This window comes from Triticum dicoccoides, chromosome 7B, assembly GCF_002162155.2.
Source record: "Triticum dicoccoides isolate Atlit2015 ecotype Zavitan chromosome 7B, WEW_v2.0, whole genome shotgun sequence".
Classification (NCBI taxonomy): domain Eukaryota; kingdom Viridiplantae; phylum Streptophyta; class Magnoliopsida; order Poales; family Poaceae; genus Triticum; species Triticum dicoccoides.
The window spans coordinates 392,518,145-392,533,536 of NC_041393.1; the positions used below are offsets into that span (position 1 = coordinate 392,518,145).

General features: G+C 43.1%; 1 protein-coding gene and 1 long non-coding RNA gene across 9 annotated transcripts; one reads left to right on the top strand and one right to left on the bottom strand.

Moving 5' to 3' along the window:
- Positions 1–2,237: 2,237 nt before the first annotated feature.
- On the bottom strand, positions 2,238–5,487 carry LOC119340255 (protein MAIN-LIKE 1-like). Its single transcript, XM_037612157.1, has 8 exons — positions 5,361–5,487; positions 4,691–4,772; positions 4,012–4,608; positions 3,655–3,933; positions 3,374–3,579; positions 2,990–3,287; positions 2,810–2,908; positions 2,238–2,728 (listed from the first exon to the last, which is right to left on the bottom strand). The coding sequence occupies exons 2-8, from the start codon at positions 4,769–4,771 to the stop codon at positions 2,426–2,428; spliced, it is 1,863 nt and encodes a 620-aa protein (XP_037468054.1). The 5' UTR covers position 4,772; positions 5,361–5,487; the 3' UTR covers positions 2,238–2,425.
- Positions 5,488–6,331: 844 nt separating this feature from the next.
- Positions 6,332–10,616, top strand: LOC119337394. 8 transcript variants are annotated; one of them, XR_005163296.1, is made up of 5 exons: positions 6,332–6,760; positions 6,896–6,997; positions 7,223–7,293; positions 7,607–8,526; positions 9,763–10,616. It is a non-coding gene; the product is annotated as an uncharacterized LOC119337394 (long non-coding RNA). The 8 variants fall into 8 exon arrangements; XR_005163293.1 differs by having other exon boundaries at positions 7,607–8,480; positions 9,091–10,616; XR_005163294.1 differs by having other exon boundaries at positions 6,333–6,760; positions 7,607–9,840; positions 10,256–10,616.
- The last annotated feature ends 4,776 nt before the right edge of the window (positions 10,617–15,392 follow it).

Genomic DNA, 15,392 nt, shown 5'->3' on the forward strand with positions numbered 1-15,392 from the left:
GCCATTGGATGCTCGCTCGAAATTGGTCTGTCTCGTTTTGACCGCGTGGTGAATCGTGGGTTTTTTCATTGTTTTGACCCATGTGGCAAACTTTAGCACGATTTGACCCGCTTTTGAAACTTTTTTCGTATCTGACCCAAACCGAGACGCCAACATCCATGGCGTTCTGATTGCACTGAAGACGCCGCGGACCCTGGCGTTTGGCACTGGCCCACCTCCCTGGTCAGCCAGATTGACCGTCCGGCGTGGCAAGTGTCGACACCGACCCTAGACGCCGTGAACCTTGGCGTCTACCCCCCTGAGAGATAAGTGGTCACGGGAAAAGTGTGTGGGGCCTCTCCACACACTCTCCCAATCTTCCATCCCGAAAAAGAAGAACAAAGGAGAGCTCCCCCCTCTCTCTCCCACCTCAAGGCTCACTCAAATCCCACTCCAAATTTGATTTTCCTCCGTGGATCTTTCTCTCCCTTGTTGTTTGAGGTAATCTCCCCCGGCTCCCTAAATTTTGTTGGTAATTTCTTGTTATTTTAGTGGCATTATGTAACCCTAGGTGGCACCTTAGTTTCTAGATTTATTCAAATCCTTTGGTATTGGATGGCTTTTAATTAATATGTAGTTGTGGTAGTAGTAATGGGATATGAATTTTGTGGGTACAAATGATGGATTTGATAAATATGATGGTTATGGTTAGGTTATGTGTTAAGCTAATGACATGATTTATTTAGTACATAAGTTTTAATTTGTTTTGGATACACAACTCATTAGGATATATAGCTGCCATTGCTTCATTAGAGTTGCATAGTTTTTGCAACTATGCATTATAATTGCCATTTCATCTTGTTTGTTGTCCTTTTTAGATGGATGATAGACTTGTTAATGTTCATTATTTGGACAAAGCGTCATTTGTGACCAAAACTGCAAGTGACAACGAGGAAGTGGTGGTATTCGACACAAGTCCTAGTTATGATGAGGTTGTTATTAAAGTAAGAGATAAGTTGAATTGGATGGACCCCAATGATAAAGTTGAATTAATAGGAAGGTATGATGTCGGGGTGGGAACAAAATCTCGACTGAAGAATATGCCTATCATCTCCAAGTTGCATTGGGGGATATACAAGGGTAAAGTTGCGGCGTCGGAAGACATGTCACTTGAATTGTTTGCTACGAAGGGGCAAGGTTCGCAGCTTGATATTGACTTGAACCGCCAAGTGTCCTCCCCGTGTAGAAGTGTGGCTCGTGTTGTGGATAGTGCCGAGGTCTATGCCCCCAATACTTCTAGCCAACCGTCACCTAGCCAAGAAAATGAAGTTGTTGGGCATGCTCTTGAAAAAGTTAATGAACAATATGTTGATGGTGATGGTGATGTCCAATGTGGTCATGGTGATGATGATGATGTTGACATGCATGAGGATGAGACTCATGCAAATGAGAAGGAGAAAAAGGAACGACTGAAGCGTGAGGCGGACATGGCATGCAAAAACAAGAAGATGGCTCAAGAGGAGGAGAGAGTTAGGAAGCTTGAAAGGGCTCGTCTTGCACTAGAGGATGGATGTAGTGATGATGATGAGCAAGAGGATGAGATTCATGGCAATGACATCGGTGACTTGGAAGCGTTTGTCAGGCAGCAGGACATGGACCGTGAGATCCCTTATGGTCGTGCATATGCCTATGACTCGGATGATGAAGGTCCGGAGGAAGAACTGGACGTGGATGGATTCACGGAGAGAGAGAACCGTATACACACAGAGGTGACCGGTTTGGAAATAAGAACTCCATTGTTTCTTGATCTCAGGCTGGCCCACAAGGCGGTAGTTGATGGTGGCATGAGTAAGGCGATAGAACCAAGAGCTTGCCCGGAACCGGGCGAACCAAGGGTCAAGGGTGAAGACGAGAATGCTTACTTGAAGAAAGGGTTGAAGTTTGTGAGTTTGCAGGCCTTTAAAGTATGGCTAAGTGACTATGCTATTAGAAACCATAGACCATATCTTGTTGGGCACTCGGACCAAAAAGTGCGTTACTCCATCCATTGTGACAAAGAAGGATGCCCATGGGCGGTCCATGGAAGAAGAATTAAAACCGGGCAATGGCTGTTAACAATTTGTGTGTGTACTCACTCGTGCGGGCCACCGTCAAAAAAGAAGCCTAAAACACATCGTCAACTCACGTCTGAGTTTCTCGGGTTTAAATTAATGAAAGAAGTATCAAGTGATCCAACCGTGAAGGTGAAGCTCCTCATGACGACGGTGAAAAAAATGTTTGGATACAAAGTCAAGTATGGGAAGACATGGAAGTGCACTCCATAAGTGCAAATTAAACACAAGTCCAGGTAGCAAAGTTCACGCCACTTCTAAAGTTCACGAATCAAACATAACAAAGTTCACGAATCAAACATAACAAAGTTCGCGAGAATCTAGTATTAACTAATTCACTTCTTCCTTCCTCTTTTGCTGCGCGGCGTGCGTTGTGTGGGCTGTGATGGCTCAGGCGCATCATCCATTTGGGACATCCCAAGCACCTCCTCTTCGTCTTGATCGTACTCCTCTTCATCTTGCTGCGCCTCCTCTTGCTCTGGCTCTTCTTGCAGTTGCTCCTCTTGTTGTTCCTGTTGCAAGACAAGACGACGACGACGTCTATTGTCCCGGCTAGTAGAAGCTCCAGCCGTGAGGACAGCTTTACTTCCATGGCAAGAGAGCATAGCTGCCATCTTGTGGAATCGACTCACGAAACTCTGCAACATAACAAAGATGCAATACTAGAGTAAGTCAAAAGTGTGCAAAGATGGAGGTTTTTGAATAGAGGTAACATATACCTTCATTGTTTTCCTAAGAGATTTCTCAGATGATCCACTTCCCTCATCTTCACCAAGTGCTACACCAGCCTCGTTAACACAATGCAATAACTCCATGCCCTGCAAAATGAAGATCACGAAAATTATCTTTGAAGTACATTTAAATGCACTCGAAGTAGGTTCTAATTGTGTGGAGCATACCACTCGGTCGTGTAGTTGTGCATAGTCAAGTTGTGTCCCTTCGTTGTCTCTCGTTTGTACATTGAAGTCCATATACCCGCTCTCACGATCCAACTCTTCCAATTCCGAACGGTTCCAACCGGGCTTTAGCTTCAACCGGTAACGTCTCGCAAGCCACTTCAGATGCTCTTCGTATACTGAATCACTATGTTGTCTTCTTTCCTTCTCCACTAGGGCCACTCTTTGATTCCACAGACTTATCCACTCGGAGTGCTTGATGGCCCAAGTCGAAGTTTCCGGGTTATTCTTTCGACTAATTCTGCAAATTATGTACAAGATGAAAGCATTAGCAAGAAATGTATTTCATAATGCTCTACTATATATCCAAAGCTACAACTATCTCACCGATGCAGAAATTGGCTTGTCTCGAAACTCTCATCCCTTGGTGTCCCTTGCCTTCTCCCAAATTGTCTTGCGACACGGTCTGGGTAGTGCCACTCGACAGCATAGAAGCATATCAGTGGGCATCTCGCCCGCCAAATATTCCTGTCACATGTGCACATCTCGTTCAGCCGGAAAGCATAATCGGCATCATATGGTTCCCAATCGACCTACAACACAAGATGATACTGGTTAAGTACACAGTTCCATCACAATTGGTGTGCTCTTACGTAAGTTATCATTACCTGCTTATGAGTCAACATATCCAGCTCGTTGATGTAGCATTTGTATCGCGCAACTGAGCTGCCTGTGTACACATTCGCCATCTCCCAACAGTAGGCGACGGTCGGAAACCGCCAAGGATCTTCTCCATACCTCCCGTCATGTGCGACCCATCCTTCAGGAGGTGTCTTGTTTTTCTCGGGGCGTCCAACGGGCATCCGCTCCCACATCCAAACCTGAAGGCACCAAACAAAGCCACCCATACCAGATGTGCCCTTCTTCCTACGACATGCCTCGTCGAGCTACAAATTCAGAAATTGTTGATAAGAGGTCCGCGAAATTGCAAATGCAAACAAATTGACAATTTGGTTACTAATTACCTGACGATATAAGTATGCTAGTGCTCCTGAACCCCAACTGTACTTACGGTCCCAGTCACTTAGTAGGTCCAAGAATATCCACTGGGCTTTATTACCGGTAGAATCTGGAAACACTACCCTCGTTAACAGATACCACAGATATGCTCGGGCGTGCTGCTGCACAACAACCTCATTGGCGTCCGGAGGGCATACTACTCCTCTCTCCCCTCGGAGCCAATGATGCAACACTTTCTCACTGTCACGCTCGCCTTCTTCAGGAGGCTCGGGGAAAACACCTGTCAATTGGCCAACACGATCTTGCCAATTAGCACTTGCGGTGGTGCCGGTCAAAGCTTCTCCATTGATTGGAAGGCCACTGATCATCGCCATGTCCTCCAAGGTCACGGTCATCTCTCCACATGACAAGTGGAACGAGTGTGTCTCTGGCCTCCAACGGTCAATAAGTGCGGTCATCGCCCCATGGTTGATCGACGGAGCGTGTCGCTTGAACTGAAGCACGAACGGGAGAAGGCCCAATCTCTCGAAGTATGGCTCATACCGCTCGTCGCACGACCAGTCGTGGGCACTATGACCCCTCATGCGCATAGGTGTTAGTTCCTGCAAAATAGCATTGCATTATGGTTAGTGCCTAGCAAAACTGACAAGTAATAACCAAGAATTCAAATAGATTGAGTCTTACCCCGTTATTCTCAATGTCCCGCACACGATGGTCTTTGTCGTACCCTTTATGAAGACCGTCGTACCACCGTTCCCCCGCCATCCTACAAATCAAGCATGAACAAATGAAACATACATAACACTATATAACATCCTACATATCATATTTTTGGCATAACAATATCAACATAAATGCATATCTCAATGGCAACATAACAAAACCTGTTTATCTATATATGACAAAATCTGAATGCACGGGGCAACATATCTCAATGTCAAGATAACAAGACCAATTATCTATACATGACAAAATTTCAATGGCAACACAACATAACAAAGTCTCAATATAACATCCTAATTATATGACCATATCTCTATAAGAATCAAGCATACAAAATACACAAATATGTTAGAATTATATTTCAAGCAATCATCTATCTAAATCCATATACATAGCAACTAAAATTAAAATGCCCAACCCTATCACAAATGCCTTCTCTTCCCAATCCTACCATATAAACACATGCCAACTCTTCTAAAGTATACAACATACCTACATGACCAAGCCATGGGCTCCCCTTTCTCAAAAAAGTGCAAAGAATACTAATCCTAGGGTTCTAACAAGTATGAATTAATGCTGCCAAAATACAAGTTTTGAACCCAAAATAATCGGAGGATCTGGTGGAGAATACCTCAAGGAAGATGGGGAGGCTCAGATCCACACTTTTGATGAAGAAAATAAGCGATTTGGGGTTGATTTGGGTTAGGGGAGGAGAGAAGCGGAGCTTCTGTAGCCGCCGCCGCGAGGAGGAAGACGCCTCAAGCGTCTGGATGGGTTGGGCTGCACCCGAGCCGGCTCGGGCCGGTTTTCTGCTCTCCAGGTGTAAACGCCAAGACCCATGGCGTTTAGCCCTTTGCCACGTCGGACGGTCAAACTGGCTGACCAGGGAGGTGGGCCAGTGCCAAACGCCAGGGTCCGCGGCGTCCTCAGTGCAAGCAGAACGCCGTGAATGTTGGTGTCTCGGTTTGGGTCAGATACGAAAAAAATTTCAAAAGCGGGTCAAATCGTGCTAAAGTTTGCCACATGGGTCAAAACAGTGAAAAAACCCTGAATCGTGGACAGGGTATGACCTACGGGCTCAGGGTCGATCCGATTGGCTGGGTGCCAGTTTTTTTGGTGCGCGGGGCAGCCTCTCCTGCCGAGCCGCGTGCGCGCTTTGCCCGCGTCGTGCGTCACGGGGGAGCTGCGGAAGGGTCAGCCGTTGCATGTGCACCTGGCTTTTGTGCCCACACTTATGCTGTCTTGATGACGGGTGGGCCGATGCTTCTCCTGGTCCCGCTCATCAGCTGTGGTGGCTCCACATATGGTGTTTTCTGGTTTTCTCCGTCAACCGCTTCTGGCGTGGCGCTCCTCACGCGTTAAAAAATCCCGCATCATGCGTCCTGCGTCTGCTGCAAAGGGATGGGTCGACACATGTGCACCTGGATTGTGCACACCTATTGTACTAGCGCGATGACGGGTGGGCCGCCGCTGCTCCCGGTCCCGTTCTTCGGCTGCTACTCCTATGTCTTGTGCACGTAAACGCCCTGCAAGCTTTTCCTATGCGCGGTGTTGCATCTCATCTGCATGTGCGTGTGGGGCCTGGCTGACCGATGTGCGTGCCTCACCTCCATCTGCAGTTGGAGAGAGATGGACTGGCAAAATATCTCCGCCAGCCCTTGGCCGCCTCTAGTTTCCCTTTCCCTCTCTCCAATCTCCACCGCCGCCGCCGCCCCTGCCTCCTCTCGGTTTCTCATGCTGCCGCTCCAACGAAGAGCGTGCCGCTGGTGCTTAGATTCCGGGGACATCTCATGGTCTTCATTGACGGATGGAGGGGAAGAGCAGCCGCGCCAGGCGGCATGCCTCGCCGTGCCGCATGGCAGCCGCTGCCCCATGCTTTGTTGGCGCCGTCTCATCGTCTTCATAGACATGCGCATCTCTGTCAGGATCGCGCGTCCATGCCTCCCATCTACCGGGCTGGAGTGGCCGCCTCCTGGTTGAGGCATCGCGCGGCATCGAACGTCCTCGGCTGCTGCCGCTGCTGCTGGCCAGGTCCCTCCTCTCGCACCTGCCGAGGTCGCATCTTCGTCGAGGCATCAAGACGCCTCAGTTTCCTTTTCTTTTTCCCTATTTATGATCTTGCACTTGTTTCTTCTTTTTGGACCTCTCTGTCCGCTGAAATTGCAGGCTGAGGTGAGCACCATGAAGATGATGTCAGTGGCTGATATAGAGAGCTCCTCGAACAGGGAAGTAGCAGTTCTGGAGGAACTCGAAGATGTCATGTTTCAGGTATGTTCACCAGAATAGGGGTTACAATTTTAGCATGTCCAGTTGGTTCATGTAACCTTGCATCTTCCTCTGGCTGGCATGTTAAGATTGCGTACGTGGTATTGATGTGTTGGTAAAGTCCTTTTAGATGAAAAGAAAGTGCCTTTTTCTTTCAATATAGTTGACCTACGAATAGTTATATTAACGAATGTAAGAGTTTTCTGAATTTCACCTTCTCATTTGCAGTTTTGATGTGAATCGCTAAAACAACAATTAGAAGAGACCGTGCATTGCAGGTTCAGAACCAATTTATATGGGTATGTACAAGCTGTTTGTTTCTATCTTGGTTTTAAATTGGTTTTACATTGGTGAATTAGCATAGCATACTGAGTGTTGAGCTTTATTTCATCTACATTTGGTTCTGAACATGTATGCTTTTAAGAAACTTTGTATTCTTCTCTATTTTGAAGAGCCCACAAAGAGACTAAAAGAATGGTTGTAGGTTCCTTTCTGTGGTTTATGAACTATGGGACTAGGCCGAACTAACTTTGTTTAACAAATAACTTCCTCATCCCTAAATAAATCTGTATTTGGCTGATTTCAAGAGAAATGTTTGATCATCATTTTTAGATGATTGACATATGGATCTTAGCGAGATTCAAGGGAACGCGTGATGTGACTGTGCCTTGTATAAGCAAAGTTGAGCTGTTGAGGTAATTATTCTGTAGGTGCCTTCTATAAACAGTTAAACACGCAACACATCTATATGTTCTTTTCATATGGTTCCTTATATAAGTACATTTCAGTAATATGTGTCGTGTTTTACTTTTGTCCATGGTGACTATGGCATTCTTGGCTTCTGTTATTATGTTTGAGTGTAAAATTGGTTGTTGAACTGAGGAATATGCTAATAAATCATTTGTCTCATTCGTTCTTGTAAATAGTTTCTACTCCATGTGGTTATGAGCTGCTACATTTTTCCAGTTACAAGTGTCCTTTGCTTAATGGCTCAGTTTCTTTTGCTCGAGCCACACCTGCAAGCCCGATGTAAAACTCACCGCGTGCACCGTGTCGTGGCTTAGTCTCTTCGAGTTTCAGCGTTGACATCATGTTTCTCTAACTGGCTTGCTTAGCCATGGACAGTGAGACCACCCTTCATTGATTTCTTCATCTATATGTTTATTCTAGGCATCATGTTTTTGTTGGCTGCACAATTGTTCAAACTCTATCCTAGCTGTAGGTTTATTTGAGGGAGATTGAGTAGGCGTGTTTATTTTCTATATATAAAATGGATTCAACATCCAACTTTAGTCAAGAACAAACCATTATTGTTTTTACGGTTTTATGAGGTGTTGCAAGATTGATTTGAGTTGTTCTCATTTATGGTTTTCAGATTATTCTATCCTGAAGTATTGGTTTATTACCGAGGAAGCCTTAAACAGAGAAGCTGAATGCAGTTTTTGTATCTTTCATCAAAGTCCTAAATGGTCCAATGAAAATCTTGGTATGCACAGTTTCAGAGCTTCATCACATTATAGTAGGGAAAAATGGTATGCAAAATGTCAAAAGCTTCATTTTGGTCCATTAGATAGTTTATAGCTTTGTCACTGGAGCTGTGACAAAATAATCGCAGCTTGTGAAAATTATATACAACCATGAATGCTCCATAGTTTTCCATGCAACACAGCTACTGAATCCGTAAGACATGCTTATTTCTGGCAGAATCTTAGTGGATAAATTAGCATTGTGTAAGATCTGCCATGATAGTTTTCTCAATACCATTTTGCATTTTGGGATTGTTTGAGCACTAAAGAATGTTAACAGGTTTACCATTTCTCATCTCTTTGTGATATCCGTAGGTATTCTGGTGTCTCAGTTAGTCCCCAGCCTCTTTCACTGACCCATAAATTATCTGTCTCTAGGTTTCCTCAATTGTATTCTGGTTTAGAACAAGAAAACTATTTTTGCCTCAGCTACTTTGTTGGTGTCGTGTACATTGTCATGGATTTGATGTCAAGAAGTTCCCGGTGTTTTATTATACTTCCAGTCTCAGTATATGATGGCATGATATTATGATATTACCCTAAACCTGCTCTCCCGCTCATTCAAATCAGGATGTCGGCGGACGCGTCTACTGCGTGTCCCCATCCGTCCGCAACGTCTGCAACTGTAATCACAGAATTAGCAGCGTCCCGCGTCCGCGACTTCTGACTGCTCGCTATGCCCGGCGGGCACATGCGGACGTCCGCATCTGCCTTGCAAACTCTGTATACATCAAGCATAATACAATCTGTGCTAGAAAATGACCAAAGAAACATCTTTAGTTGCAAATGAGGCCCAACATCATGTAGACATACATAAGCTGAATCTCATGTAAAAGCGTACACACGCTCAACCTCATGTACAATAGTAATTTAAGAGTTAGGGCCACCTGTTATAATAGTTTTTTGACCAATCAGACTCTGGAATATCAAGACGAATTGCTCCCAACAAATTTGTGTTATGCTGACTTCCATAAAAAAAGTCTATGCTCAGTTGTATGAGTTAATCCAGTTTTAGGACTGAACAATAGATTAATACACACATATTTCGTTGTGATTTGTGGCAATTTTGCGGCAGGTACAATGCTAAAAAAATCATTTCTTGTTCAATTTTATGGTCAAGATCTTAGGTTGATGATAACTTGATATGTGGTTCTCCTGTAGCATTAGTTATATTTTGGATTATCTTGCCCAAAACTAACTACATGAAAAATGACTACTTTATTTTGTACCATGTTAACTTAGGCCTGAAATATGAAAGTTACTTATCATACAAGAAGAGGCAAAATAACATTTGTACCATATTTGGTTCAAGTCTACCAGGTAAATAATTTCAAATGATCAGATTGAGTTGTTTTAGAAATGAAAAATGGAACTTGTCCTTGTTTATCTTTCCTTTTTGTGTTAAAATAAGAAGAATGATACACCACACACTGCCCTTTGGTTATTTTTGCTCCATGCGTTTTGCAGCAGATTATTATTAGTAGATATTTAAGGCTTTTTTAGTCTACCTTAGATTTTTGACATGATTGGTGTTCACATTTCACCAAAGATCCTTTTGGATGCTTTCTTGTAGATACTCTAGCTCTCAAAAGCAGTCTGTAAGTATCAATGTAGATAATTTAATCTTTATTTCCGATTGATTTAAGATACACACATATATAATGGCTACCAATGCTCTGCATCACCCACATAATTGTTGGTTCTAATTGGCTTCTTGCGCCATGTTTTCCTCTAGCGGAGAGTGAAAGCCACAACTTGACGAGGACATTCCCACGGAAAAGCCTTGTATCATAAAACTTCCAATTCAATGCTATTGCATGCTTCTTCGCCTATGACCGGCAAAGCACAATGTATAGGATGTTTGGACAAAGAGCTACAAGGAGAGCACTCTTCAATGATGGGAATATCCAATGAAGCTGCAAATTGTTGGGTGTATGTATATGTGTACCGAAGTTCAGTTGAATCCCTAAGGAAGAACCAAACATTTATTTCTATCTTATTATATGCTATCTTAAATGCAAAAGTGTGAGCTATGTTAACAACTGTTTCAGTATGATGTTTGGAAATGTTAATGATTGCAGTTTTTGCACGCTCAAGTATATATTTGTAAAAAAATCATCTCAGTTTTTCACTAGAGGGGTTTTCATTGATGCCCTAACTGGTTGCTCAAACCTTAAGTTACTACTCCCTTTGTTCACTTTTATAAGGCGTTGTTGATATTTTAAAAGTGAACGGAGAGAGTAACAAATACACATATTTTCAATGTTAGTTTTAAATAGGATTTTGTGCCGTCTGGCGCAACGAGTCATATTTTTAGCACCGCTAGGTCATTTTGCCATGTAATGTTCTTATACAAATATGTTTTTTTTCAAACTCAGATTTCTCAATCTGATAACCATATTTTCAACTAAAAAAATGTTTCCTTAACTGGTCCATACATGTTATACAAATTTGATTTTTTTTCAAACTTATATTTCTTAATGTGATAAACATATTTTCAATATAGCATGATTTAACACATGTGCTTTCTACTACCAATATTGAATATGTTCTTGCAAAATGAAATTATTTTCATCGACAACATGGCTTTAGCGGGTCTTTGCGCCATTTGACGCAACGGGTCAACTAGTATATAGAAAAAGCCAGTGTGATGTGTGTGGCTACAACTAGTCTGACTACACGTCCTCATGTAATATATCAAGGACGCATCATCTTACCAGATTAACCATTCGACTTATTGCAGTGTGGGAAAAAAGAAGTATTGGGACTGCGTATCCAAGCAATTGATGTCATGGACTCCTTCATAGAACCTTGTAAGCGAAAAAGAAGTTGCCGTGTGCCTGTACAAAGAGCTAGCGTAAGTACAGTTACCTGGTTCTCGGAATTTTAGTTAGCCATTTATTGCAAAATTGTTCAATTACGTTGCTTGGCTTAATTTAGTTTGCTACTGATTACATAATGCCATAGCTTGTTTATCCTATTATAGACTGCGCCTATCTATGTGTTTGATACTTACTGTTAACAATTACCTGTTTGCCTGAATTTAAATAGCTACTTAAACACGTAGATAGCTGGTCATATGTACTTCTAGGGTGCAGCAGAATTCATGTGTAATTTACGTTCTAATACCTTGTTTGTTTAAATGGTGTGTTGTTATCACTTGTTGCACTAGTAATGTTTGCATGTTCGTAGATAGACAACTGCCAGGTTTATATGAGGGGTCTTTTTAACTTATATATGTGTTGGAATCATTTTGCTTACTTCAAAGAAATTTACAGATGTCTGTGTTGCTGGTAAACGGTACCGACTTGTTACTTTAATACGTTGCCAAGAACTTGTTAGTTTTACTAGTTCATGTGTAATTAAATACGTTGCCAAAACTGGTTAGTTTTACTAGTTTGATGTTAGTTTCTTATGGCTCTTGCAGAACTTTATTTATTGATTGCTAACATTCAAGTTTGCAGGATCCAACTGAAACTCCGTTGGCACAACAGATATGTTTTCAGAAACTTCCTTGTTTACCTGGTTTGTTGACTTGCTGCTGTAATCATCTTACCAACTTCAAGTTTTCAGGTTCCAATTGGAAGTCCAATTGCACAACAGGTACATTTTCAAAAATATATTTGTGTAACAGGTTTGCTGTTGTAACTTGTTGCTCTAATCAAGTTACTGACTACTCAACTTTTCTGGATCCAAGAGAAACTCCAATGCCACAACAGGTTTCTTTTGCAAAACTTGTTTGTTTAAGTGCTTTGCCGCTGCAACCGGTTTCTCTAATCATGTTACTGGCTACTCAACTTTCCAGGATCCAAGAGAAACTCCAATGCCACAACAGGTACCTTTTGGAAAACCTTTTTGTTTAACTGCTTTGCTGCTGCAACAACCGGTTACAATAATGTCAATAACTACTTTTCAGCATCCAATTGATACTCTTTAATTTCTTGTTTGTTTAATTGGTTTGCTATTATAACTCCGAGTTGAGAGGTTTTGCTAACTTCAACTTTCGGAATCCAATCGGAACTTCAATGGCAAAACATGTTAGCCCAAGATCAAAGAGCGAGGTCCCCATGGACGTTGTATCATCCCACAGCAGTGGCACCGGCCCAATCATGCATCATGAATTGCCAACTGCTGATGCTCTAGAGGCTAAACTAGTGGTAGAAAGAGATTCTGCTTCTGCATTTAGAGATGAAGTTGACATGTTGAGGAAGCAAACAACACAATCATAAGAAGTACTCAATATAACCATTAAATATTTGGTGGATTTCAAAACGAAGCAAGCTGAGACTGACCACATTGTTAAGGTCCTAAAGAAAAAAAGGAAATTAAATTCCCACTTGGTAAATCATAAGTGAAATGTTCTTTCCATCGTCGAATAACCTTTGTGTTGTTTGTTCATGTAATCGATCAAACCATTTGTTTTAGAGATCATATAATAATTGTTTTTTGTTTTTTGATTTGTAATTTATTTGAGCATAAGTCTATATTAATTGATAAGACTCGGAGACATTTCATTTTGATTGTTGTGCCAGACCTACAAATATGCCAATCAGGCTAAATGTGCATTCGTCAATAATAGTAGTATAGAATAATAGTAGTATAGATGGTCCATAAGTGGCACACATCGGAAAGGGCCAATATGATGTACTAGCTTCGCTAGAAAAAGGATGCTCTTCTACCAAAAAAAATACAGCGGCCTGACTTATGTATGTTAGTTGATATTATTGATCCATATCTATAAGTGTTTATATGTCTGTTAGTTTTGTACATTCTTGGTTGATTGACTCGTATTTGAATCCTGATACATCGCTTGTGTACATATCTAAATGGGAGTACACATTATGTTGCATGTGACATTTGAGTTGGACATAAAGTGGTCCAAATATTCGAATTCACCTTAAACTGGATTCTAGCTGATGAATTTGAGTATCGGCATTTATAAATCATATTCATATATGACAGTGGAATACATCTTTGTCGTGCTTTTGAAGATATATAAAAACACATAGAATGATTTATAAAGATTCATATAGGAATACAAAATGGATTCGAATTTAGTTGCCAGGGTAAACGTGGATGCTTATTGTCCCAAAATTTAAAAGAAGCGGCAAAATGTCCACTTCCACATCGGCTGCCCGAAGCCAAGTGTTTGGGAGATGCAAATTACTGTCTACCCCTTACACGGACAATCCATCGGCCTGATTTCCACTGCTCTCAATAGGGGTAGGTTAGTAATTTCAATTAGACATGACACGACTGCCTCTGAGCCCATTCTGACACAGTGGGCGCCAAACATGGGCGGCAAAACACATTTGATTCAAGCTCGTCCGAAAGACCTCTGTGTCTCCCTCCATTTCCCCATTCATACACGGTGGGCGGCAAAACAAACTCGACTCGGCCGAAATCGATGTAGGCAAATATTTTCAATAGGGGCAGGTTTGTAACTTCACTCAGACATGACACAACCGCCCTACCTGTCAGCCACGTTCATACACCGTGGGCGCCAACCATGGGCGCCAAACACCATCTCCTCGCCAGAAATCACTCTGGGCAAATATTGGTGAGATGCGAGATCGTCCTATCCCCAATCGACGAGACGTCCAAATTTTAATCGGGGGCTAAGTTCGTAACTTTCCCATATTTCAGACAAACGCGTCCGAAAAACATGGTTCCCTGTACCTCTCCCTCCATTTTCCCATTCATACACCGTCCACGCAAGAACACCATCCCCACACCAGCCTCCTCCTTCCGCCACCCCATCCATCGCCGCCGTCCTCCACCCCATCCATCATCGCCGTCCTCCACCATGCCGGAGAGCCTACCAAGACCGCGTCGTTCAGTGCTAGAGATGGACGTTTCTCATCCACGGCGACGGACCAAGAGCCTTGCATCGCGTCCTCTCGCTTCATCGGCTCTTCGTCCTCTTTGCCGGGGCCGCTCACACGATCTTCCCTTCCACCGCAATGGGACTTATCCCCTGATGCACCCGTCTACGCTCGCAGATCTGCTTCAACGCCACCGACAGCCATCGCACCCCCGATGCCTACACGGCGCCGCAAGAGAGGTGTACTTCCTATCTCCTCAACTTTTTAATCTCAACAAAAAGATAGATCATAACTTGGTTACTGTACTTTCTTTTCATCTCTTAGAATTTAGTTCTTAGTTCAAAGCAAACAATGGATGCTAAATAGCATTTCTCCGGTTTGCAACTTTAAATCTGCCATGGCACAGTCATAATAGGGTTTAATTGATCATGCTTAGGGTTTAATTGATCATGTTGGTTACGTGGTGGTTTATTTAATAGAAATCGGAGGGGAAACCCTCTTTTGCTCAAAAAAATGCTAGTAGAAGAACACTCGGGTGTGTATCTCTACAGGGTGCCCACGGTGTCGTGGCCCACCCTGGGATTTTGGGTCGGCCCAGGCCCCGATTCCCCTTTGTTTTGCTGCGCGCTTCCGATATATACTCGCCCCCAGCCGCCTGCCTCACCGGCGACTTGCCGTCCCTGGACGACATGACTCTAGGAGGAGACGCCGGACTAACAGGAGGTCAGGAGCCGCTCGCCCAACAGCATCACCGCTGCCCGGGCACGTTGCTGTGCCTACCTTCCCAGTCCGTTCAGGGCTCAGGCGTGCATCACCCACTAAGCCAACCCGATTTATCCTGAGATACATCCTCAACACTCAGTAGCCACTCCTCATCACCCATTTTCTAATTGATTCATTACTCATTAGGCAGGACTGTCATTAGGGTTTGTTGTGTACTGAGTGCTACCTACACTTAATGGTTCAGATGTATTTCAGTAATGTTTAGTACCTGTAAAGTTCACAGACACTAGTCATTTTAGATTGTTGGTCGTAGTGACATTGACC